Here is a 22,826-nt window from a genome sequence, read left to right on the forward strand (position 1 = left end):
GGCGGCGGCGGCGGCGGGAGGGAGGTTGGCCACGCCTCCGCCTCCTCGTCAGAGCACTTCCGGGTTGGCGGGGCGTGTCCCGCGGCGGCACCCGTACGGAGGGCTGGCTGCAGCGCCCCCTGCCGGCGCCGCCGGGCGCTGCCACCAGTCCCCTCCTTGTCCCTAAAACAGGGCTTCTCACACAAAAATGAGCCCAGCTCTGCAAATACAGCAAAGAGTTGCGCCAGGATGGATGCTGGATCGACCCAGAAATACCAAAATCTGATCGCTGTGCACACGCTCCAGACAGTCACCAAATCACCGACTCAATGAATCAAGGAGTCAATGAGTCAATGAATCAATGAATCAATGAATCAATGAGTCAATGAATCAATGAGTCAATGAGTCAATGAGTCAATGAGTCAATGAGTCAATGAATCAATGAGTCAATGAGTCAATGAGTCAATGAGTCACTGAATCAATGAATCAATGAGTCAATGAATCAATGAGTCAATGAATCAATTAATCAATGAGTCAATGAATCAATGAGTCAATGAATCAATGAATCAATGAATCAATGAGTCAATGAATCAATGAGTCAATGAATCAATGAATCAATGAATCAATTAATCAATGAATCAATGAATCAATGAGTCAATGAATCAATGGGTCAATGAATCAATGGGTCAATGAATCAATGAATCAATGAGTCAATGAATCAATGGGTCAATGAATCAATGAGTCAATGAATCAATGGGTCAATGAATCAATGAGTCAATGAATCAATGAATCAATGCGTCAATGAATCAATGAGTCAATGAATCAATGAGTCAATGAGTCAATGAGTCACAGAATATTTGTGTTGGAGGGCCCTTCCCAGCCCCCAGTGCCCCCCCTGCCATGACAGGGACATCGTCACCAGCTTAGGGTGCTCAGACCCCGTCCAGCCTGGCCTGGGGTGTCTCAGGGATGGTTCATCCACCACCTCTCTGGGTACCTGGGCCAGGCTCTCATCACCCTCAGGGCAACAATTCCTTCCTCATGTCCGGCCTGAATCTCCCTCCTTCAGTTTAAACCATCACCCTTGTCCTGTCACAACAGCCCCTGCTCAAAAGTCTGTCCCCATCTTTCTCATGGGCCCCTTTTAAGCACAGAAAGGCCGCACTCAGGTCTGGTTAAATATTTGCATACAAGGTATATGAGCTGTTCTTCGCACGCACGCTCAGCGAGCAGGTTCCCTGCAGGCGGGCAGCCTTCGCTGAGGACGTGTGCGTTTGTATCAAAATGGCATTGGAACGGGCAAAGTTTAGTTTAGGTTGAGCACATTCACAAAATTTGGCAATAACCACTAGTACTCAACTGAGAAGGCTGAGGGGAGACCCTCTCACTCTCTACAACTAGCAGAAAGGAGGGTGTAGCATGCGGGTGTTGGTCTGTTCTCCCCAGGAACAAGCGCCAGGAGCAGAGGAAACGGCCTCAAGTTGCCCAGGAGAGGTTGAGGTTGGATGTGGGAACAATTTCTTCCCCAAAGGGCTGTGGGGCATTGAACAGGCTGCCCAGGGCAGTGCTGGAGTCACCAGCCCTGGAGGGCTGGACAGACGGACATGAGGTTCTCAGGACATGGGGCAGTGCTGGGGTGGGTTATGGTTGGACTCCATGATCTTGAGGGGCTTTTCCAGCCACAAACTAATGTACACTGTGATTAAGTTACAAGGGACGTACTCACCACTAACCTTCCTGACCACCTGCAGAACGAGGGGATAGTTTTCACACTTTAGATCCTTCTGCCTGACAAGAAGGAGACAGAAGATTCAGTGACACATTGTTTAGAAGCGGAGTGCTTAGTTTATATTTAAGTAATAATTAATAGATGTATCGTAACTAAGAAACTAAACAATTGTAACTAACATCATCAGTTATTTCTTGGTATAGATGTATTTTATGTCCAAATTTTCACGAGTTGTAACGCATATGCAATAATGATGTGAATGCAATGCGAGAGCACCCGGTCGTGGGAGCACTTATGGAGGATGGTCCCCGGTGTCCCCACTGCTGGTAAAACAAAGAATGCAGCTTAACGGTACAACCGCCCCTGCTGTGAAGTTTATTCCGCCATTCCGCAGCACCCCCACGGTGCCACCGCCCTCCGGACACACTGTGTGGGGCCACGAGGAGCCTCCCGGGCTCCCCGCCAGCCATGGCGACGTGCGGCTGCTCACCGAGGGCCGCTGGCACCGAGCCCCGGCGGTTTGTTTGCCCGAGTGGGGGATTCGCTGCCCTCCTGCCTCCCAGCACCCCTGCCCGGGGGCACGAGGCTGGGCCGAGCCCGGTGACCCCCCAGGGGGATGCCGGAGTCCCCTCCGGTGTCCCTGTGCCAACCAGCCGCCGGTGCCGCCGTGTCCCACCGCTCCTCCCCGCGGCCTTGCCGGAGGGGCCGTGCCGGGGGACGGCGGTGCCGGAGGGGCCGTGCCGGGGGATGGCGGTGCCGGGGGGGCCGTGCCGGGGGACGGCGGTGCCGGGGGGGCCGCGCAAGCAGCCTGCGGGGCCGGCCCGGGGGCGGAAAGAGGGCAGTTCCCAGGAAACCAGTTAATGAAAGACCAAAAGCGCCATTGGATCGATCGGATCGATCGGCGAGGCTCTGCGGGGTCAGGCAGCCCCGGCAGCCCCCCGCGGCAGGGATGAGGTTCCCGCTAGCCCTCTGCCTGGCCTTGGTGGCCCTGGCCGCCGCCAGCCCGTCCCCGCTGCAGCGGCGGGTGCTGCGGGAGGTGCTGGACTACGTGAACGGCCGCAGCAGCACGCAGCTGCTGTTCAAGGAGCAGGCGGTGGAAGGGGCTGTGGAGCGGGTGAGTGCGGGGGCCGCGGAGCCCTGGGACCAGGGGAGGGGACATGGCGGCCGAGCCCCCGGCCCAGCGTTGGCGGGGACGGGCAGGACGCGCCGGGGGGCAGGAAACCATCATGTTGCCAGTAGAACAGGCCCAGGCAGGATCTCTCAGCCAAGCGGATTTTATTCCAGTTTTGCAAGACGACCTAAAGGTCAGCACACGAAATAGGGCACAAAGCCCCTGCTTGTATCCCCCCAAATCCTGGCTGCAAGTTCCCTCCCCTGTCCCCAGTGGCTGGTTCTGCAGGTTTACAGCCCACCCGACCTGCCTCAGTTTACCTGTCTCGTTCATCTAATTCTAACAACCCCCTTCCCCTTATTGATCTATTTAGAATATGGATTCCTGGCTCTTTGCTTACCCTTTCCCCTAGATTAACTTTTAAAATACAATAATCGGTTTACATTCTGGGATTAATTTGAAGAGACTTTGTTTTATATTAAGGATCCATAGTGGGCTGTCTCTCGGTCCTTCCCCGCACTGGGGTCAGGCGCCAGGTCCCCAGTTTGCAAACACAACGTTCCTCCTTCGGTGGCTCCTCAGGGGGGGGTTGGGGTGGCACGGAGGCGTTTGGTGCCGCGGTGTCGTGGAGGGAGGGGGCAGCGGGTGCTGAGGTGTCATGGAGGAGGGGGTGGTGGGTGCCGCGGTGTCACGGAGGAGGGGGCAGCGGGTGCTGAGGTGTCACGGAGGAGGGGGCAGGTGCCAGGGTGTCACGGAGGGGGGGACAGCTGGTTGTGGGGACGGACCCGCTGGCACGGCCGGTGCGGACAGGCCGGTCACCGGGGTGTGCGGACAGGGACGGGCAGAGCTCAGCTACTCATTAACCGTGCTGCGACCGGCCGCGGGGCGAGCGGTGCGGGCGTCCGGCCGTCCCGGTGCAGCCGGGAGCACCCACGGCAGCAGCGTGGACGTGTCTGTTCCTCGGGAAGGGCCGGGGGCTCTGGGGAACCTCCAGTCTGGGCCACTCACCTGTGTCGGGACCCACCTTGTAGGGTCTCCAAGAGGCTGTTCCCTGGGGCTGGATTTATGGTCAGGGCCACGAGGGGCTGGGGTCCCTCTGTCCCGCTGCCCATCGCGCTGTGCCCTGGTGTCCCCCACAAAGTGCGCCCAGAACGAGCTCTCGGCAGCACCCGGTGCCCCAGCCCCACATCGGCTGCCCCGTCCCCTCCCGTCCCCCCATGTCCAACATTCTGTCCCCCCAGGAAGACCCGTCGGGGACGTTTGTCCAGCTGCGGGTCAGCCTGGTGCAGACGTCCTGCAGGAAGAGGACACAGCAGCGGCAGAACTGCCGGACCCTGGAGAACCGCGTGAGTCAGGCTGCATGTCTCCCTCCCGGGGACACATCCTGCGGGGACACGGCAGCTCTGCCTCCCCGGGTCCTCCTGCCTGTCCCGTCCCTCTGCTGCGCTGCCGCATGTGCCGGGAGGGCTGGAGGTGACGGTGCTCCTGGCAGTGGTGACATGGCCATGCCAAGTGCTGCCCTCCTGCCGTGCCATGGCCAGTGGCAGCGATGTCCCCAGGCCTGGCAGGGTAGGGCGCTGGTTGGGACCCTGGGAGTCCCTGGGGGGCCAGGCAGTGACGGGCTGTGCTCTGTCCCCAGAGGAAGCCGACCTGCTTGGCTTGCTACAAGTTTGACAACAGCAGCGTCCCCAAGGTGCTGGACAAGTACCAGAACTGCGGCCCCAGCCACCAGCTGGCGGTGAAGGTGAGCTGTCCCACCCCCGCGGCGCAGGCTCCTCTGCTGCCGGCACCCGCGGTGCCGCGGTGGGTGCCAGCCCGTGCGCTCTGCCCGCAGGAGTTCAAACACCGAGACGAGGCGGAGTGCCGGGCGGTGGAGGAGGCCGGCAAGGCGTCGGACGCGCTCTACCTCCCCGGCATGTACGCCTTCTCCAAGGGGCTGCCGGCCTAGGGACGTCCCCACGTCCCCTCACGGTGGGTGCCGAGGACGGCGGGGCTGGGGGGACAGGCCCGGCTCTCCCGCTGGCAGAGCTCTGGCACCTCCTGCGCTGGCGGAGCGTGGATGCTCCTGCATTAAGAGTGGGGTCAGGCTGGGTCCCCCCCGGGACTCCCCCAGGCGCTGGGGACTGTCCTTGGCCAGGAGAAATCCCCCGGGACACGTCCAGCCAGGTCTGTGGGCCCTGGGGATGGGGTGACAGGGACAAGGTCATGGGGAGACGCGTGTGCGCAGCAGCGTGCCGGGGGCTCCTCCGGCAGCCAGCCCCTCCTCGTGTCCCTCTGCAGGCCAGCACCTCCACCAGCGCGAGGAGATGGACGCTGCCCTGGGGACCAGCCCCCCCAACTCTGCTTGCCGCCCCCCAGCGCCGTGTCACCACGGGACGGTCCTGGACGCGCTCGCTCCCCACCTGCCCCCCGCTCTCCAGTAAACATGGCTCTGGCTCCTGCTGTCGCCGCTGTTATTCCCACCCGGGATCGCTGCGGGTGGGGGTCCTGGGGTGGGCTCAGCCCCATGTCCCTCTGGCCACGGGGGCTCCATGCCAGCTCCCGCTCTGGCACCAGGTGTGTCACCCCCCGCCCCTTGTCCCCAGCCCAGGAGGAGGGACGGGGACACGGTGGGTCCAGGCAGAGCAGTGGGTAGAGGTGAGTCCCCCAGAGCTGCTCAGGACCCAGGACAACGCAGCAGAGGGATCTCAGCGGACAGCACGCCTTTACTGCACAGCCCTGCAATGGCCCCTGGTCCCCGTGATGGCCCCTGGTCCCCATGTGCAGCTTCCCCAGCCCCACAGTCTCCTCCGGGCTGGAGAGCTCAGGGATGGCTCCAAAATCCCAAAGGACGTCTGTGCTCCTGCCGTGGCTCTGCGGGGAACCCTCGAGGCCGGGTTCCCCCCGGCGAGGCTGGGCCAGGATGGCAGCGGCGTTGGGAGGTCTCCTCTCATGGAACCGGGGGGTCTGACGGCTCAGAAGACGTAGGAGTTGGGGTCGGGGCGGCTGTTCAGCGCCCGCTCCGCCTGGGCGATGGTGTCGTCGGCGCGGCGGCTCAGCTCCCGGCACTCCTGCAGCACCTCCCCAAACTGCTTGTAGGCCTCCTCCATGATGGAGCTGCGCCGGGGCGGCCGCGGCTCCCAAAAACCCGCCTCCACCCAGGGCTGCGCCACGCGGGGCGGTTCGGCGCCAGCACCGGCGCCGCCGCCGCGTCCCAGCGAGCTGTCGAGATCCCGGCAGAGCTGGTAGAGCTCGCTGCCGCGGCCGGACACCCGCTCGCCGTCGATGGCTTTGAGGCCGGGGAACATGTCTGCCAGGGCGGCGCGGTACGCCGGCGCGGCGCACAGCGGGTTGGCGAGCCGGGCCAAGGGGTCGCGGAGGCGCAGGCTCTCCAGGCGCCGCAGCCCCGCCAGGCAGCGCAGCTGCTGCAGGCTGCTCAGCAGGTTCCCGGCCACGTTGAGGCTCTGCAGGTTGTGACAGGAGCCCAGCGGCTCCAGGCTGCTGACGCGGTTACGGGACAGGTTGAGCACGGCGAGGGACTTGAGGGCGGCCAGCGGCCCCAGCTGGGTGATGGCGTTGCCGGAGAGGTCCAGCCACTCCAGGCTGGTGCAGTCGCCCAGGCAGCCCAGGTGGGCGATGCCGCGGCCGCGCAGCCTCAGCAGCAGGATGGACTCCAGGGCGAACTCCCCGGTGCTGGCCTTCAGCAGCTGGGGGGTGATGCGCAGCCCCCCCAAGTCCTCCTCCTCCTCCTCCTCGCCCGCCTCCCCGCGCCCCTCCATCCTGCTCCCCTCCGGCACCCGGGGGAGGGATGGGGGGTCAGCCCCGTGTTCCCCTGGCTGGGGAGGACGCGGGGGGTCTCCCCGGCACGGCTGGGTCACAGCTCACCCGTGGGGTGCGTGGGGACACACGCGGGGTGGCAGCTCGCGGGACCCCCCGCCCCGCCGCCCCCGCCCGCACTCACCGCACGGCCGCTCCCGGCGGCCCCCGCGGCTCCGCCCCCCCCGTTGCCACGGAGACGAGCGGCCGCCGTGGCCCCGCCCAACCGGGAGCGGCAGCGGCAGCCGCGGGGGCTGAGCGGGCACGGACACGCGTGGGGCCACTGCGGGCACACACGTCTGGGATAACAGCCCCACACACACTGACCCCCCGCCCCGACCCCCAGGAGGCCCCGCGCGTGTGACAGCCCAAGGACACGGGGTCACCCCCACCCCGCGCCAGCGCCCCCGGAGGGAGGGACAGACGGATGGGTGGAAGGAAAGCCGGACGGATGGGTGGGACAGACGCCCGGCTGGACGGGCGGATGCCCTGATCATAGAACATCCCGAGCTGGAGGGACCCACAGGACCATGGAGTCCAACTGCTGTCCCTGCATAGGACACCCCACAGGTCACCCCGTGTGTCTGAGGACGGTGTCCGGTCTCTTCTTGAACACTGTCAGCTGGGGCCGTGACCCCTCCCTGGGAGCCTGTTCAGTGTCCAGCACCTCTGGGGAAGAACCTTTTCCTCATGTCCCACTGCCCCCCCGGCACATCTGCTGCCGCTCCCTGGGCTCTGTCCCTGTCACAGAGCAGAGCTCACCCTGCCCCTCCTGCTCCTGCTGAACCTGCAGCCCATGAGCTCTGCGCTCAGGCTGCTCTGCTCCAGCTGAGCAAACCCAGGGACTGCAGCCGCTGCTCACATGGCTTCCCCTCCAAACCTTCACCAGCTCTGTAACCTCCTCTGGACACCCACCAGCAGCCTGGCTGGACAGATGCTCTGATGGACAGACAGCTGGACAGCCCAGCACTGGGCTGTGCTGGGGGGCCGATGCCAGGCAGGCTGGGGGCACAGGGCAGAGCTGACGTGGTGCTGGGGCGGTTCCAGTGGCCAGCAGGCACCCACAAGCAGCACAGCTCTGCCTCTGCGGGTAATGTCCCCAGGTCACGGCCGTGCCCACAGCACCACTGTGACCAGTGTCCCCGGCGATGTCCCCAAAGGCAGCGGTGGTGATGCTGAGCCCCAGCAGTGCCCAAGGCAGCAGGACACCAGTTCAGCCCTGGCTTGGTGCAGAGCCCCAGGAGATCAGGCCAGCTCTCCATTGTCCCCAGGGGGCGAACATGTCCCCATTGAATCTGCCTTTTTCCCCACTCACGGGCCAAGTGGCACCAGGCCATGGCTGTGGGTGCCCAGGCGCCCTGGCAGCCCCATGCTGCCCCCCCTGCAGCTCCTGCTCGGCTCCGAGACCCTCAGGAAAAACTGACAAAAGTCAGTTTATTGGCAGTTTCAGTTCGTTCCTACCGCAGCAGCGCCCGGGGCACGGGTGCCCCTGTGCCCCACAGCCCCCTGCACCCAGGCAGCACCGCACAGGGAGCCCCTCTGCCAGAGACCACAGGGCTCCCCCGCACCTCTGACTGACCCCGTGCCAGCCCCAGCGCAGAGCGTGGGGCTGGTTTATAAAGGCATTTCGGAGCTGAGGATTTTCCATCGGCCACAGCACCCATGGCAGCTGCTCTACGTGCCCTGTGCCGCGGCTCCGGTGGGCAGCAGCACGACACTGGGGGCAACCAGCAGCAGGAGGACACCGCTGGCACATGGGGCTGCGGGCAGGGTTGGGATCCACAGGCAGGAGCCGGCAGCGAGTCCTGAGGAAGGGTCCCCAGCCCGGGGGAGGGTGCTGAGGACACGAGCATCAGTGGGAACAACCGTGGCACCCGGCCCATCCCGGCCCTGAGGCTGTGGCATGGCGGGGCTGAGGGCAGCGGGGACAGGCCACTTCTGTTGGGACACAGCTGTGGTGGTGCTGGCGGTGCTGGCGGCAGGGTGGGTGTGCTCGTGGCGCAGCAGCTGGGTTTTGTGGCTGAAGCTCTCGTCGCAGTGGGTGCAAACACAGAGCCAGGGGCCGCTGTGCACCCCCTGGTGCCGTGCCAGGCCACTCTCGGAGCCGAAGCGCTTGCGGCACCGGAGGCAGGTGTGGAGACAGTCACCTGCGCGCACCTGCGGGTGCTGGGTCAGGTGCTCCTTCTTCCGGAAGCCCTTCCCGCCCTGGGCGCAGGCGAAGGGATGTGGGGTCCCACAGCCCGGGCAGGGCTGGAACTCGCCCTTGGCTGCCGGCAGCCGCGGGCTGAGCTGTGCGGGGACGCGGCATTCGCAGGCGCTGGCGAGGCTCTGGCCCGGCGGCGGCCAGGACGCGGCGATGACAGGCAGCGCACCGCAGTCCCGCTCCTCTGGGCACGGCTGTTCTGGTGTGCCGGTGCCCGTGCAGGCCGGTGTGCCGGTGGCACGAGGGAAGCTGCCGGCCGGGGGCTGCCCTGCCAGCGTGTCTTCGGCGCTGGAGCCAGCCGGCAACTCCTCGTACTCCTCCTCCACCTTCACCGCCCTCACCAGCCAGTCCTCTGTGGGGCACACACAGCAGGGTGGTGGAGCCGCGGCGCACCGGTGCACCCCACACCAAGGATGGTGGTTCCAGCACGGCCACCAGCCACAGGGACGGAACGACCATCACCGCACAGCCGCAGTGTGCCCGGCAGCGGGTCAGGCGTGGCCAGAGCTCTGTGTGTGGGACAGGGCTGTGCCGTGCTGGCCAGTGGGTTTGCCATGTGCCAGCAATGCCGGTGTGTGCACTCACCTGAGCAGCTGTGCTCCAGGCCCCCCGGCTCCCCCGCAGTTCCTGGCTCCTCTCCATCGCCCTCGGGGATCAGCTCCACCTTGGGGACCACCAGCTGCCCTGGGAAGACAAAAGGGGGCAAAGCCAGGGTTGCTCTCCAGCTCTGGGACAGCTTGGCACCCTTTGGGGATCCTGGAAGACCCCTGGGAGCAGGGGACAAGCACAGGGACATGCAGGAGACGTGCAGGGGGTCATGCACCCACCTGAGCTGGTGCAGCCCAGTGCCTCCGTCTCCTCCACCCATTCTGCCAGTGGGATCGGCTCTGGCTTGGCCACAGGGGAACCTGGGCAGGGTGGGATGGGACCAGGCTGAGCCCCCCAGTTGTAGCCCCCCAAGAGCCCCTGTGGGTCCCTCTCTCCCTTCTCACGGAACCCCAAAACGTGTCATCTGTAGGGGCTGGGCAGCTCCGCTGCCTCCCACCTTGCCCATTCCCAGGGCTGGGGACTGAGGGTGGCACCCGCTGGTGGCTATTCTGGTTCTGCTCCCAGCCGCACGTCAGTCACACTCACCACACTCGCAGGGCTCCTCCCCGCTGTGGACCCGCTGGTGGGTGATGAGGGCCATCCTGTCCCCGAAGGCCTGGGGGCAGCGGGCGCAGGCCAAGGGTCGCTCCCTGGTGTGGATGTGCTGGTGCCTCAGCAGGTGCTGCTTGCGGCCGAAGCCCTTCCCGCAGTGGGCGCAGGTGAAGCTGCGCTCCCCGGTGTGGGTGCGCAGGTGGCTCAGCAGATTCTGCCTGTGGACGAAGCGCTTCCCGCAGTGGGTGCAGGCGAAGGGCCGCTCCTCGGTGTGGGTGCGCTGGTGTCTGACCAGGTGGTTCTTCTGCTTGAAGAGGTGGCCGCAGTTGTCGCAAACAAAGGGCTTCTCCCCGGTGTGCACACGCTGGTGGCTCAGCAGGTGCTCCTTACGGGTGAAGCTCTTGCTGCAGTCGGTGCAGCTGAAGGGCCGCTCGCCCGTGTGGCTCCGCTTGTGCACGGCCAGCGATGTCTGGCGTGTGAAGCTCTTGTCGCACTCAGGGCAGGTGTAAGGGGTTGTCTCCAGTGGCCGGGGGACTGGGAGGGGATGGAAATGTGGGTGCCCTGATGGGCCACTGCTGCTGCTGCCCGGCCAGCTGTGGACCAAGCCACTCAACTGTGTCCTGTCCAAGCTGGGAATCCAAGAGGACATGGTGGCGGGAGCTGGTATCGCCTCAGAGATACCCTCGGCTTCGCTCTGCCTCTCAGAGCTGACAGCTGCTGGGGAGGAGAGGCCGGGTCAGTGCTGGGGCCGGGACAGGCACGTGGGACCCCTCCCCATGGGCAATGGCACAGGCACCCGCCAGCCCCCACCCTTCCTGGCTGCAGGACACAGCTGACGGGGCAGCAGCTCCCTGCACCGTGGCACGGCACACAGACCTCACCGGGCAGCACCGGGCACCGAGCATCTGGGGCCGAGGGGACGGTGCTGCTGGAACCCCCCACCCCCACCGCAGCCCCCAAATACCCACCTGGCCCAGGGCTCCGCTGCCCCCGCCGCACCCCGGGGGGGTCTGGCACGCACGGCGCCTCTTCTCGCTCCAGCTTGCGGATGATCTCGGGCTTGACGGCGGCCCAGCCTGTGCGGGGCACACACAGGAGCCCCCTCTCCCGCACTGCCACTCAAAGACTCTGGCCCATCCCCTCCCCTCCCCTCTCCCAGGACCGCTCTCCAGGACGCCGCCTGGCACGGCCAAACCTGCCATCGCAACCGCCACACCGGCGCTCGGGCAGCAACCGCAACAGCTGCATTCGCCCTTCCAAGGGCTCCGGCTCAGCTCAAGAGCTCAATTCCAGCTCCAGCCCAGCCCCACAGCGCCAGAGAGAGTCCTCACCCAGCGAGGCCACCAGCTCGTAGTTGTCCAGCATCACCTCCCGGTAGAGCCGCCGCTGCCAGCCCGCCAGCTCTGCCCACTCCTCGGGGGAGAAGTAGAGGGCCACGTCCTCGAACGTCACCGCCATCTGCAGCCACAAGCACAGCCGGCTCAGGCAGGACTGGGGGGCGCTGCCTGGCCCGGCACCGGCAGCGCCACGAGCACGGCGGGGCTCTCCCCGCTTGCCCCCCTCTCTCCTCGCCGCCCCAGCGCCAGCGCCGCAGCTTGGGGACAGCCCCGAGCTGGCGCCCACGCCAACGGGCTCCCCCCGGGGGCCTCGCTCTGCTCCCCGGGGCCCGGCGGGCTCCCGCTCCTCATCGGGCTCTGCCGCGGGTCAGCCCCGCCGCCAAAGGAGCAGAGAAACGGCAGCGCTGCCGAGGGGACAGGAGCGGGACGGGAGCGGGACGGGACGGGAGCGGGATGGGAGCGGGACAAGAACCGGACACCCCCGGCCGACACTCACCGCCCCCGAGCCCGCTCCGGCCGCACCGGAGCCTCAGCCCCGCCCCTGCGCGGCCTCTTCTACTCTGCGCGACGTCACCGCGCAGCGACGCCCCCTTTGGCCAGGGCGGCTCACGTGGCCTGGCCGGGGCTCCTCCCACCGCGCTCTGCCCATTGGCTGCAGCTTCTGTCCGTCCGTCTGTCCGTCCGCAGCGTTCCCAGCAGCGCAGGGCAGCTCTGGGCTGGGGCCGCGTCTCCTGCGCTCCCTGCAGCCTCGCTCGGGCCGAGGGGCCTTGGGGCTGGGCCAGCTGCAGCCTGTGTAACAGCTGTGCACATCTGCATGGACGGCCCGGGCATCCCCAGGGCTTCCCCAGCCCCCGCGCACACGGGGATGCTGGTGTCCGTTCTACAACCGGCTCTGAGATCTCCCCCGGCACCCCCGCACGCAAACCTGCCCACGGCGGCCGTGCCCAGCGAGAGCTGCTGACACGGCCAGTCTGTGGGGACGTGGGACACGAGACGTGAGCGTGTGCTGGGGAGCCACAGGGACGGGCTCTCTGAACAGCCCGGAGACACTGACTCCAAAGCGTGACAAGGCTGAGAGGCTCCGAGACAGAGACATCAGGAACGGGCATGGGGGTGTAGGAAGCGACCGTCTTGCCAGTAGAACAGGCTTTTCTCTCTCCCCCCAGAAGGCGAGGGCGCTGCTCAGCTGCCGCTGTTCCGCCAGGGAGAGGGCGGACAAGGGCCGCGCCTGCGGGGAGGAGCGGACAGCACAGGCGAGCCCTGAGTGGCCAGTGAGTGTCCCACGCCACGCACGGCAGACTCAGTCGAAAGCTGAGGAAGCGCGGGGCCGCGCTCTCTTTGTTGGCGGCCGGTGTCGCCGGAGGCCTCTGGCCGTTCTTCGCCCCGCGCTCCCGATCCGCGCGTCGGGGAATCCGGTCCGGGAGCTGCCGGCGGCTGCGCTGGAGCGTCAGCGCTGCGACCCCCGGGGCTGAGGCTCCGGTGCGGCCGGAGCGGGCTCGGGGGCGGTGAGTGTCGGCCGGGGGTGTCCCGTTCTTGTCCCGCTCTTGTCCCGCTCCTGTCCCGTTCCTGTAGCGTTCTTATCCCGTCCCTGTCCCGCTCCTGTCTCGCTCTTGTCCCGCTCTTGTCCCGCTCTTGTCCCGTTCCTGTCCCGCTCCCGTCCCGCTCCTGTGCCCTCGGCAGCGCTGCCGTTTCTCTGCTCCTTTGGCGGCGGGGCTGACCCGCGGCAGAGCCCGATGAGGAGCGGGAGCCCGCCGGGCCCCGGGGAGCAGAGCGAGGCCCCCGGGGGGAGCCCGTTGGCGTGGGCGCCAGCTCGGGGCTGTCCCCAAGCTGCGGCGCTGGCGCTGGGGCGGCGAGGAGAGAGGGGGGCAAGCGGGGAGAGCCCCGCCGTGCTCGTGGCGCTGCCGGTGCCAGGCCAGGCAGCGCCCCCCAGTCCTGCCTGAGCCGGCTGTGCTTGTGGCTGCAGATGGCGGTGACGTTCGAGGACGTGGCCCTCTACTTCTCCCCCGAGGAGTGGGCAGAGCTGGCGGGCTGGCAGCGGCGGCTCTACCGGGAGGTGATGCTGGACAACTACGAGCTGGTGGCCTCGCTGGGTGAGGACTCTCTCTGGCGCTGTGGGGCTGGGCTGGAGCTGGAATTGAGCTCTTGAGCTGAGCCGGAGCCCTTGGAAGGGCAAATGCAGCTGTTGCGGTTGCTGCCCGAGCGCCGGTGTGGCGGTTGCGATGGCAGGTTTGGCCGTGCCAGGCGGCGTCCTGGAGAGCGGTCCTGGGAGAGGGGAGGGGAGGGGATGGGCCAGAGTCTTTGAGTGGCAGTGCGGGAGAGGGGGCTCCTGTGTGTGCCCCGCACAGGCTGGGCCGCCGTCAAGCCCGAGATCATCTGCAAGCTGGAGCGAGAAGAGGCGCCGTGCGTGCCAGACCCCCCCGGGGTGCGGCGGGGGCAGCGGAGCCCTGGGCCAGGTGGGTATTTGGGGGCTGCGGTGGGGGTGGGGGGTTCCAGCAGCACCGTCCCCTCGGCCCCAGATGCTCGGTGCCCGGTGCTGCCCGGTGAGGTCTGTGTGCCGTGCCACGGTGCAGGGAGCTGCTGCCCCGTCAGCTGTGTCCTGCAGCCAGGAAGGGTGGGGGCTGGCGGGTGCCTGTGCCATTGCCCATGGGGAGGGGTCCCACGTGCCTGTCCCGGCCCCAGCACTGACCCGGCCTCTCCTCCCCAGCAGCTGATGATGTCCAGGCGCAGCAGGAGGCCGAGTCTGTCCATGAGCAGATTCCGGCCCCCGCTGCCCTGCTCCCGGGGGTGCCCACACCGGGCAGGAGGCGGCAGGGGGGTTCAACCCGCAGTCGGGCAGGTGGGAGGAGGGGGCGGCGCTCAGGGCCCCCCCGTCGTCACCCCATCCCAGCCCCTCGGCCACTGGAGAAGCCCCAGCCCACGTGCCCCAAGTGCAAGAAGAGCTTCAAGCACCGGGCAGCGCTGGCCGTGCACATGCGGAGCCACCGGGGCGAGCGGCCCTTCAGCTGCACCGACTGCGGCAAGAGCTTCGCTTCCAAGTGGGTGCTGCTGATCCACCAGCGCATCCACACTGGGGAGAAGCCCTTCGCCTGCAGCCACTGTGGCAAGAGCTTCAGCCGGAAGAACAAGTTGATCATCCACCAGCGCATCCACAGTGGTGAGAAGCCCTTTGCCTGTGGCCACTGTGGCAAGAGCTTCAGCCAGAAGAGCAACCTGGTCGGTCACCAGCGCATCCACACGGTGGAGAAGCCCTTTGCCTGCACTGAGTGTGGCAAGAGCTTCAGCCAGGAGAGCAACCTGGTCAGTCACCAGCGCATCCACACTGGGGAGAAGCCCTTTGCCTGCAGCCACTGTGCCAGGAGCTTCAGGGAGAAGAGCCACCTGGTCAGACACCAGCGCATCCACACCGGGGAGCGCCCCTTTGCTTGTGCCCACTGCCCCGAGGCCTTCAGGAGCAAGAGGAAACTCACTGTCCACCAGTGTGTCCACACCGGGGAGAAGCCCTTCACCTGCAGTGAGTGCGGCAAGAGCTTCAGCTGGAAGAGCAACCTCGTCTCCCACCAACGCATCCACACTGGGGAGAAACCCTTCACTTGCACTGAGTGTGGCAAGAGCTTCTGCCGGAAGGACAACTTCATCTCCCACCAGAGCGTCCACACCGTGGAGAAGCCCTTCACCTGCACTGAGTGTGGCAAGAGCTTCAGGCGGAAGGGCAACCTGTACAGGCACCAGCGCATCCACACAGGCCAGCGCCCCTATGTCTGTACTGAGTGCGGCAAGAGCTTCAGCTGGAAGAGCCTCCTGCACCGTCACCGGCGCATCCACACGGGGGAGAAGCCCTTTGCCTGCAGCCACTGTGGCAAGAGCTTCAGGGAGAAGAGTCCCCTGGACCGTCACCAGCGCATCCACACGGGGGAGAAGCCCTTTGCCTGCACTGAGTGTGGCAAGAGCTTCAGGGAGAAGAGCAAACTGTACAGGCACCAGCACATCCACACCAGGGAGAAGAAACCCTTCCCCTGCACTGAGTGCGGCAAGAGCTTCAGCTGTAAGAGCCGCCTGCGCAGGCACCAGCGCATCCAGGGCCATAAGAGACCTTCACCTGCCCCGGGTGACAATCAGGGGACAGGCTAACAAGGGGCACTGCTGTGGGTGTTGAGCACAGGACCCTGGTCAGGAGGAGGAAGCTGAGGAGGCTTCCTACAGCCAGCTGGAAGTGGCCTCATGATCACATGCCCTGGTTCTGTGGGAGTTGGTACTAATTGGTACTACTGAAACATTACTGAGCCATGTACCCACTGCATATTAATTGTTATAACCTTTGTCTTCTTTACCCTTTGGGTCTCTGGTCTGTGTGTGAATCGTTCTTAATCAAATCAATCTTAATTTTTCCTGTGTACAATTCTTCTGTGCAGTAATTAGAAGGTGAACCTGCCATGAAACTAAATATCTTTGTCGTACTGCTGTTAAACTCTATTAAATTCCTTTGATTTCCTTGACCTCTATGCAGTGATTGTTTTATCTGCACCAAACACATTGCTGCTTCTCTCTTTGGAATGATGGGCCTTCACTCACCTCCCCTCCTTCCCAGTTCTTGTGCCTCTCCAGTCTCCTCGCTGAAGGACCCTGGATTTGGTGTGAACATTGCTCAGCAGCACCCAGAACACTCACATGTTATCAGCACTCTGATACTAAATCCAAAATACAGCCCTGTACCAGCTGCTGGGAGGAGAATTAACTCTGTCCCAGCCACACCAGCAGTTCTGTTTCCCCATTCCCCCACCCCGCAGAGCCTTCAACCGCTTGTCTTGCTTGATTGCAGCGCGTTTCACAGCCACGGGCAACCTGTGCAATAGTGCCCGTGGGCACGTCCGCCCCTGGGTCACGAGCCCATCCTGTGTGGCATCCCTTCCTTGGTGGCCTGAGCACCATGGGCCCACTGGGCTACTAGTAATTCACCCTTGTGTTGCCAGTGCAGACACAGCTGAGCCACTTCAGTCTCAGCAGCCTGATGCACCTGCTGGTTGATGTTCTCCAGTGGCCACCTCTGGGGTGCAGGAGCAGCTGTGGGATGCACTTTTCCAGCCAGCAGCACTATCTTGCCGCGCTGCAGCAGCCCGGGGGGGTTTGTCCCTGCGCTGCCCGTGGCTCCGATCCGTCCCGTAACCCCAGTTGTCCCTTTCCGGCCCTGCTGGAGGTGCAGCCCCTCTGGTCCAGCTCTGTCACGGTCCGTTCGGTGATGGACTCGTGATGGTTCTTTGACCTTTATCTCAGAGTGCTAAGTTAAGGCAACCAAAATGCCATGGGGTTATAATTCAATCAAGCAGTGTTACTTTATTAATTTGCCCCTAAAGCGGCACGTGATAGACAGAGAGAGTAAGAAAAAGAAAGGGGAAAAGAAATGGGGAAAAGAGAAATGGAGTTGCGTTTATCACCAGTCCGGTTGCAAAGGCGTCCCTCTGGGCTCCGGTCCCGTGGAGTCCAGCCGGTCCTCCGTCGTGGTTTGGGATCCTCTGGCGCGAAGATCTTCCACCGTGTCCATTCTGGAGTCACCTTCTATGCTTCTTCACCCCCCCTTGCTCCCGTTGTTTTCACAGCCCAGGCTCGTACTGCGCGGGCTCCAAAGATCCACGCTTTCTTTTGCCAGCGCTTACGTGCCCAGCACTCGGGGTCTTTCTCTGGTCCAGTGGGTGAGCTCAGGCCCCTTGTTGAGCTTCTGGCCATGCTCCTTTTCGCTGGCCATTGTTTGGGGGAGCAGGTGGGGACACGTGTGACTGAGGCTGCAGGTGAGAACACATCTGGACGGCAGCTCTTGTCCCTGGGTCGAAGAGACCCTCATGACAACAGCTTTCAGGAGGGGGGGCTGCTTTGGCTGGAGAAGCAGGCAAAGTCCACACAACAGCCATTGTTGGCAGGAGCCCCCCCGAATCAGAGAAACAGCGCAACACAATGCTGCTCCTCGGGCCTCTCTCCGAGTCATTGTCCATCTGTTCTTTCCGTTCAGCTTCAGCTCTCTAAGTTCTTGATGGCGATGGTCAGGCAAATACTGCTCCATCTTCAGGCTGACTCTCACAAGCTCTCGGTATTCGCTGCTCACTTTCTGTAAACGGGAATCACAAGTCCCCTCAGGAGGACCAAGAGGAAGATCAGCGCTCCTGCTGTGCCGGGTACTGCCCGCTGGAGACGGAGCAGCGGGTCCGGCCGAGCCCCAGCGCGCGCTGCCGCTCACGCTCCTGCGCCTCCAGCGCCGAGCGAGTTTTCATGCCGCTTCCCCCTGTCCTCTCCATGGTCACACAAGTAAAACCACAGGGTCACCCATGCTGCGAACCCACCGTGTTCTCTCTCGAGTAGAGGAACAGCCACGGTCAGTAGCTGAGATACTGGTACGTACGGGTGGGGAGCTGGACCCACCCTCTCTGAGGTGCTGGAGGTTCCGGGGCAGTTTCTCCACAGCTGAGATGAAGGAGGAAGAAAGTTTTTCTTCATATTCCAAGAGCGGGCCAGCAAATTCATCCAGTGCTGGTCCCTCACCGTCCTTCCCGGTCAGTACTGCAGCGAGCTGGCGTGCGACGACGTGCGTTCCTTACAAACTACAATATGGGAGACGTGCACCGCACTTCATCTGGGTCTCTGATAGTTCAGGTCGCCACAAATCACCTCCAGCACGGCTGATTTGCTCAGGTTCCGGACACCTCTCTGCACAGGGTCCCTGTGCCTGGTGACACAGAACATCTTCCTTCAGGGACAGCCCCCATCCCACCGACAGGAGCCGCCTGCAGCGCCTGAGGCCTTGTGCCCCTCTGCCCATCGCTTTGGCGATGCCCCTGGCCTGGAAAGGGATCCCAGCCGCTCGGCGTCCCCGCCCTCCCACTGCAGCTCCTGGCCCTGCTCTCCCAGCACCGGAGCAGCCGGGTGACAATGTGCTCGCCCGGACGCGGCTGGCACCGCTTCGCGTGTCCCGCAGCTCCCTCAGGGATGGGATCCAGTGGTTACTGCCTCCTCTTCCTCTTCTTGTGATGCTCCTGCTTTTATATCCCCCCTTACCAAGCGAGGTGACGTTCACTTGCAAGTATTTTCCTATTTTGCAGGACTCAGGTGAAGCCCCAAAGCACGGGAGGTGCCCACTGGTGTTGGAGCGATAAAGGACTCAGCAAACAACTCGATTCAATGTCAATCACGCTAAAGCCATTTATTACAGAAACAAGCCTCCTTATATATGCAACTATATTCTAATCACACGTCCACGCTCCAAGCATGGATTCGCTAAATGAGTATCATGGGCTGTCCATGCACTGGAGTCTCACTGATGATACGTCCCATGATTCACGCCACGCCGGGACCCCGCTGATTGAGGAACGCCCCTCTTTCTCACAGCAGAGTCTGTTCTCAGCTTCTCGAAGCTGCCTTGAGATTCCTTTGAGCCTGACTAATTCAGCAACAGATCTTTATCTATCAAAACCCCTCCACACACCCGCCCAGTGCTTGCCCAGAGCCTCCGGCACACTCTGCCCCCATAACTGTCCAGCTCGAGGCAGAGCTGCGGCCGATATCTTTAAATAGTCATTTGACCCTAAACAGGACCAGAGGCACATCCAGGAGACACAGCGCCACGGCTGGAATGTGCCAAGGATGGCTCCCAAGCTCTGGAGATGACAACGATGCTGAGTACAACTACCGGATTACTCTCAGGATGAGTAATATTATCAAATCATATTCTGTCATCTTCCCACTTTGAATCCAAAACACAGCGCTATAGCAGCTACTAGGAAAAAAAGTAAATGAACTCTATCCCAGTGAAAGCAGGACACCCCCCCAGCCACCCCGGCCCCTCGGGGCAGTCTCGGGGCGCTGGGCTGCCCCGGCAGGCCGGCGGTGCCGTGGGGGCGCTGCTGGCCCAGCACAATCTCCTCATCCCAAAAACGCTTCTCGAGGCTGCTGCACTGGAAGCGCTTCTCCTCAACCTGCCCCCCCTGCCGGGGACAGCCCCCCCGGCTCCCGACAGCCGCCCTCCGGCATCGCCCGCGGCTCCTGCCGAGTCTGCGGCTGGATCTTCAGCTGCTGCTTCTGGCCGCAGGTCTTGCCGCGCTCCCCACACTTGCCGGGCTCCTCACCGGCGTGGACCCGCTGGTGGCTGGTGAGGCTCTTCTTGTGCCCGAAGGCCTTGGGGCAGCGGCTGCAGCTGAAGGGTTTCTCCCCGGTGTGGATGCGCTGGTGGCTGATCAGGTTGTTTTTCTGCCGGAAGCGCTGGCCACAGCGGTCACAGGCAAAGGGCTTCTCCCCGGTGTGCAGGCGCTGGTGGCTCCGCAGGCTCTGCTTCTGGCTGAAGCTCCTGCCGCAGGCAGTGCAGGCGAAGGGGCGCTCCCCGGTGTGGATGCGCTGGTGCTTGAGCACGTGGTCCCTCTCTCTGAAGCGCTGGCCACAGTGGCCACAGGCAAAGGGCTTCTCACCCGTGTGCACGCGCCGGTGGCTCTGCAGTTGATTCTTGTGACTGAAGCACTTGCCACAGTCGGCACAGGCGAAGGGCTTCTCACCCGTGTGCACGCGCTGGTGTCTGACCAGGTTGAACTTCTGTCGGAAGCGCCGGCCGCAGTGGTCACAGGCAAAGGGCTTCTCCCCGGTGTGCACACGCCGGTGGCTCAGCAGGTTGTGCTTGTGGCTGAAGCTCTTGCCGCAGTCGGTGCAGGTGAAGGGCCGTTCGCCCACGTGGATGCGCTGGTGCTTCACCAAGTGGTTCTTCTCCCTGAAGCGCTGGCCACAGCGGTCGCAAGTGAAGGGCTTCTCACCCGTGTGCACGCGCTGGTGGCTCTGCAGTTGATTCTTGTGGCTGAAGCTCTTGGCGCAGTCGGGGCAGCTGAACGGCTTCTCACCCGTGTGGATGCGCTGGTGGCTGACCAGGTTGTGCTTCTCCCCAAAGCGGTGTCCACAGTAGCCACAGCTGAAGGGCTTCTCCCCCGTGTGCCGGCGCCGGTGGCTCATCAGGTGATGCTTGTGGCCAAAGCACTTGCCACAGTCGGCACAGGCAAAGGGACGCTCCCCTGTGTGGATGCGCTGGTGGCCCAGCAGTTGATCTTTGCGGTTGAAGCTCTTGCCGCAGTGGGTGCAGCTGAAGGGCCGCTCGCCCCGGTGGCTCCGCATGTGCACGGCCAGCGCTGCCCGGTGCTGGAAGCTCTTCTTGCACTCAGGGCACGTGGTGGAATTCTGCTCCAGTGGCCGGGGTTCCAGGAGGGGCTGCCCTGATGGGCCGCCCTGCATCCCACCCGGTGTGGGCACCCCCGGGAGCAGGGCAGCGGGGGCCGGAATCTGCTCATGGACAGACTCGGCCTCCTGCTGCGCCTGGACATCATCAGCTGCTGGGGAGGAGAGGCCGGGTCAGTGCTGGGGCCGGGACAGGCACGTGGAACCCCTCCCCGTGGGCAATGGCACAGGCACCCGCCAGCCCCCACCCTTCCTGGCTGCAGGACACAGCTGACGGGGCAGCAGCTCCCTGCACCGTGGCACGGCACACAGACCTCACCGGGCAGCACCGGGCACCGAGCATCTGGGGCCGAGGGGACGGTGCTGCTGGAACCCCCCACCGCAGCCCCCAAATACCCACCTGGCCCAGGGCTCCGCTGCCCCCGCCGCACCCCGGGGGGGTCTGGCACGCACGGCGCCTCTTCTCGCTCCAGCTTGCAGATGATCTCGGGCTTGACGGCGGCCCAGCCTGTGCGGGGCACACACAGGAGCCCCCTCTCCCGCACTGCCACTCAAAGACTCTGGCCCATCCCCTCCCCTCCCCTCTCCCAGGACCGCTCTCCAGGACGCCGCCTGGCACGGCCAAACCTGCCATCGCAACCGCCACACCGGCGCTCGGGCAGCAACCGCAACAGCTGCATTTGCCCTTCCAAGGGCTCCGGCTCAGCTCAAGAGCTCAATTCCAGCTCCAGCCCAGCCCCACAGCGCCAGAGAGAGTCCTCACCCAGCGAGGCCACCAGCTCGTAGTTGTCCAGCATCACCTCCCGGTAGAGCCGCCGCTGCCAGCCCGCCAGCTCTGCCCACTCCTCGGGGGAGAAGTAGAGGGCCACGTCCTCGAACGTCACCGCCATCTGCAGCCACAAGCACAGCCGGCTCAGGCAGGACTGGGGGGCGCTGCCTGGCCCGGCACCGGCAGCGCCACGAGCACGGCGGGGCTCTCCCCGCTTGCCCCCCTCTCTCCTCGCCGCCCCAGCGCCAGCGCCGCAGCTTGGGGACAGCCCCGAGCTGGCGCCCACGCCAACGGGCTCCCCCCGGGGGCCTCGCTCTGCTCCCCGGGGCCCGGCGGGCTCCCGCTCCTCATCGGGCTCTGCCGCGGGTCAGCCCCGCCGCCAAAGGAGCAGAGAAACGGCAGCGCTGCCGAGGGGACAGGAGCGGGACGGGAGCGGGACGGGAGCGGGACGGGACGGGAGCGGGATGGGAGCGGGACAAGAACCGGACACCCCCGGCCGACACTCACCGCCCCCGAGCCCGCTCCGGCCGCACCGGAGCCTCAGCCCCGCCCCTGCGCGGCCTCTTCTACTCTGCGCGACGTCACCGCGCAGCGACGCCCCCTTTGGCCAGGGCGGCTCACGTGGCCTGGCCGGGGCTCCTCCCACCGCGCTCTGCCCATTGGCTGCAGCTTCTGTCCGTCCGTCTGTCCGTCCGCAGCGTTCCCAGGAGCGCAGGGCAGCTCTGGGCTGGGGCCGCGTCTCCTGCGCTCCCTGCAGCCTCGCTCGGGCCGAGGGGCCTTGGGGCTGGGCCAGCTGCAGCCTGTGTAACAGCTGTGCACATCTGCATGGACGGCCCGGGCATCCCCAGGGCTTCCCCAGCCCCCGCGCACACGGGGATGCTGGTGTCCGTTCTACAACCGGCTCTGAGATCTCCTCCGGCACCCCCGCACGCAAACCTGCCCACGGCGGCCGTGCCCAGCGAGAGCTGCTGACACGGCCAGTCTGTGGGGACGTGGGACACGAGACGTGAGCGTGTGCTGGGGAGCCACAGGGACGGGCTCTCTGAACAACCCGGAGACACTGACTCCAAAGCGTGACAAGGCTGAGAGGCTCCGAGACAGAGACATCAGGAACGGGCATGGGGGTGTAGGAAGCGACTGTCTTGCCAGTAGAACAGGCCCAGGCAGGACCGCTCAGCAGAGCAGAGTTTCTTAATGGTTTTGCCAAAGCGGGTGTTCAACCTAACGGTAAGCACACACTGAACAGGGCAAAAAGCGGCTGTTGATATTCCCCCAATCCCAGCCGCAAGTTCCCTCCCCTGCTCCCCATTGGCTGGGTGCAGGGTTGGCACATTACGCAATGCTTCCCCATGCCCTGCCTCAGTTTACCTGTCTCAGCACTCCGGCTCTAACGACCCTCAACTGTTGAGTCAGGGTGCCTGTGGCATTCAGAGTTAATCCATCCCTCCTCCCGTCTGGTGGGACAGGACACCTGTGAGTAGCAAAACCATCTCCACACGGGCAGTTACTCAGCAGAGCTCACAGCAGCTCCCCCAGGCCGTCACATTCATGAACAAAGCGGCTGGCTCGCAGCC

General features: G+C 64.4%; 4 protein-coding genes across 5 annotated transcripts; 2 read left to right on the plus strand and 2 right to left on the minus strand.

The window, feature by feature from the left end:
- The first annotated feature begins 2,581 nt into the window (after positions 1–2,581).
- Positions 2,582–5,232, plus strand: RARRES2 (retinoic acid receptor responder 2). The gene is made up of 5 exons (XM_080338772.1): positions 2,582–2,822; positions 4,061–4,165; positions 4,459–4,563; positions 4,654–4,790; positions 5,100–5,232. Exons 1-4 carry the CDS (start codon positions 2,658–2,660, stop codon positions 4,765–4,767), a joined length of 489 nt encoding a protein of 162 aa, XP_080194898.1. The 5' UTR covers positions 2,582–2,657; the 3' UTR covers positions 4,768–4,790; positions 5,100–5,232.
- Positions 5,233–5,566: 334 nt separating this feature from the next.
- LRRC61 (leucine rich repeat containing 61) lies at positions 5,567–6,577 on the minus strand (the record flags this gene model as incomplete). The annotated part of the gene is made up of 1 exon (XM_080338770.1): positions 5,567–6,577. The coding sequence occupies one exon, from the start codon at positions 6,575–6,577 to the stop codon at positions 5,774–5,776; it is 804 nt and encodes a 267-aa protein (XP_080194896.1). The 3' UTR covers positions 5,567–5,773.
- Positions 6,578–7,030: 453 nt separating this feature from the next.
- LOC308053400 (uncharacterized protein) lies at positions 7,031–21,773 on the minus strand. Its single transcript, XM_080364249.1, has 15 exons — positions 21,247–21,773; positions 20,884–20,991; positions 19,250–20,638; positions 15,015–15,157; positions 14,885–14,968; positions 14,633–14,800; positions 14,213–14,401; positions 13,955–14,066; positions 12,903–13,556; positions 11,289–11,651; positions 10,926–11,033; positions 9,952–10,674; positions 9,645–9,725; positions 9,403–9,501; positions 7,031–9,169 (listed from the first exon to the last, which is right to left on the minus strand). Exons 1-15 carry the CDS (start codon positions 21,371–21,373, stop codon positions 8,289–8,291), a joined length of 5,229 nt encoding a protein of 1,742 aa, XP_080220375.1. The 5' UTR covers positions 21,374–21,773; the 3' UTR covers positions 7,031–8,288.
- Positions 12,656–15,718, plus strand: LOC308037201 (uncharacterized protein). 2 transcript variants are annotated; one of them, XM_080338768.1, is made up of 4 exons: positions 12,656–12,799; positions 13,258–13,384; positions 13,640–13,747; positions 13,999–15,718. In XM_080338768.1, exons 2-4 carry the CDS (start codon positions 13,258–13,260, stop codon positions 15,420–15,422), a joined length of 1,659 nt encoding a protein of 552 aa, XP_080194894.1. In that variant the 5' UTR covers positions 12,656–12,799; the 3' UTR covers positions 15,423–15,718. The 2 variants fall into 2 exon arrangements, with proteins under 2 accessions (XP_080194894.1, XP_080194895.1); XM_080338769.1 differs by having other exon boundaries at positions 14,002–15,718.
- Positions 21,774–22,826: the final 1,053 nt, after the last annotated feature.

This window comes from Nesoenas mayeri, assembly GCF_963082525.1.
Source record: "Nesoenas mayeri genome assembly, chromosome: 2".
NCBI classification, from domain to species: Eukaryota; Metazoa; Chordata; class Aves; order Columbiformes; family Columbidae; genus Nesoenas; species Nesoenas mayeri.

Excerpts from the sequence above, each read along its gene's own strand:
- LOC308053400 (XM_080364249.1), bottom strand. The coding sequence starts at position 21,373 with ATGGCGGTGACGTTCGAGGACGTGGCCCTCTACTTCTCCCCCGAGGAG. Across the intron at positions 15,158-19,249 it reads GTCCCCGGCAGGGGGGGCAG|CTCTTGCCACAGTGGCTGCA; the intron begins GTTGAGGAGAAG and ends TTCTCCCTGAAG. Across the intron at positions 11,034-11,288 it reads CGAGCTGGTGGCCTCGCTGG|GCTGGGCCGCCGTCAAGCCC; the intron begins GTGAGGACTCTC and ends TGCCCCGCACAG.
- RARRES2 (XM_080338772.1), top strand. The coding sequence starts at position 2,658 with ATGAGGTTCCCGCTAGCCCTCTGCCTGGCCTTGGTGGCCCTGGCCGCC. Across the intron at positions 2,823-4,060 it reads TGGAAGGGGCTGTGGAGCGG|GAAGACCCGTCGGGGACGTT; the intron begins GTGAGTGCGGGG and ends CTGTCCCCCCAG. Across the intron at positions 4,564-4,653 it reads GCCACCAGCTGGCGGTGAAG|GAGTTCAAACACCGAGACGA; the intron begins GTGAGCTGTCCC and ends CTCTGCCCGCAG.
- LOC308037201 (XM_080338768.1), top strand. The coding sequence starts at position 13,258 with ATGGCGGTGACGTTCGAGGACGTGGCCCTCTACTTCTCCCCCGAGGAG. Across the intron at positions 13,385-13,639 it reads CGAGCTGGTGGCCTCGCTGG|GCTGGGCCGCCGTCAAGCCC; the intron begins GTGAGGACTCTC and ends TGCCCCGCACAG. Across the intron at positions 13,748-13,998 it reads GCAGCGGAGCCCTGGGCCAG|CAGCTGATGATGTCCAGGCG; the intron begins GTGGGTATTTGG and ends TCTCCTCCCCAG.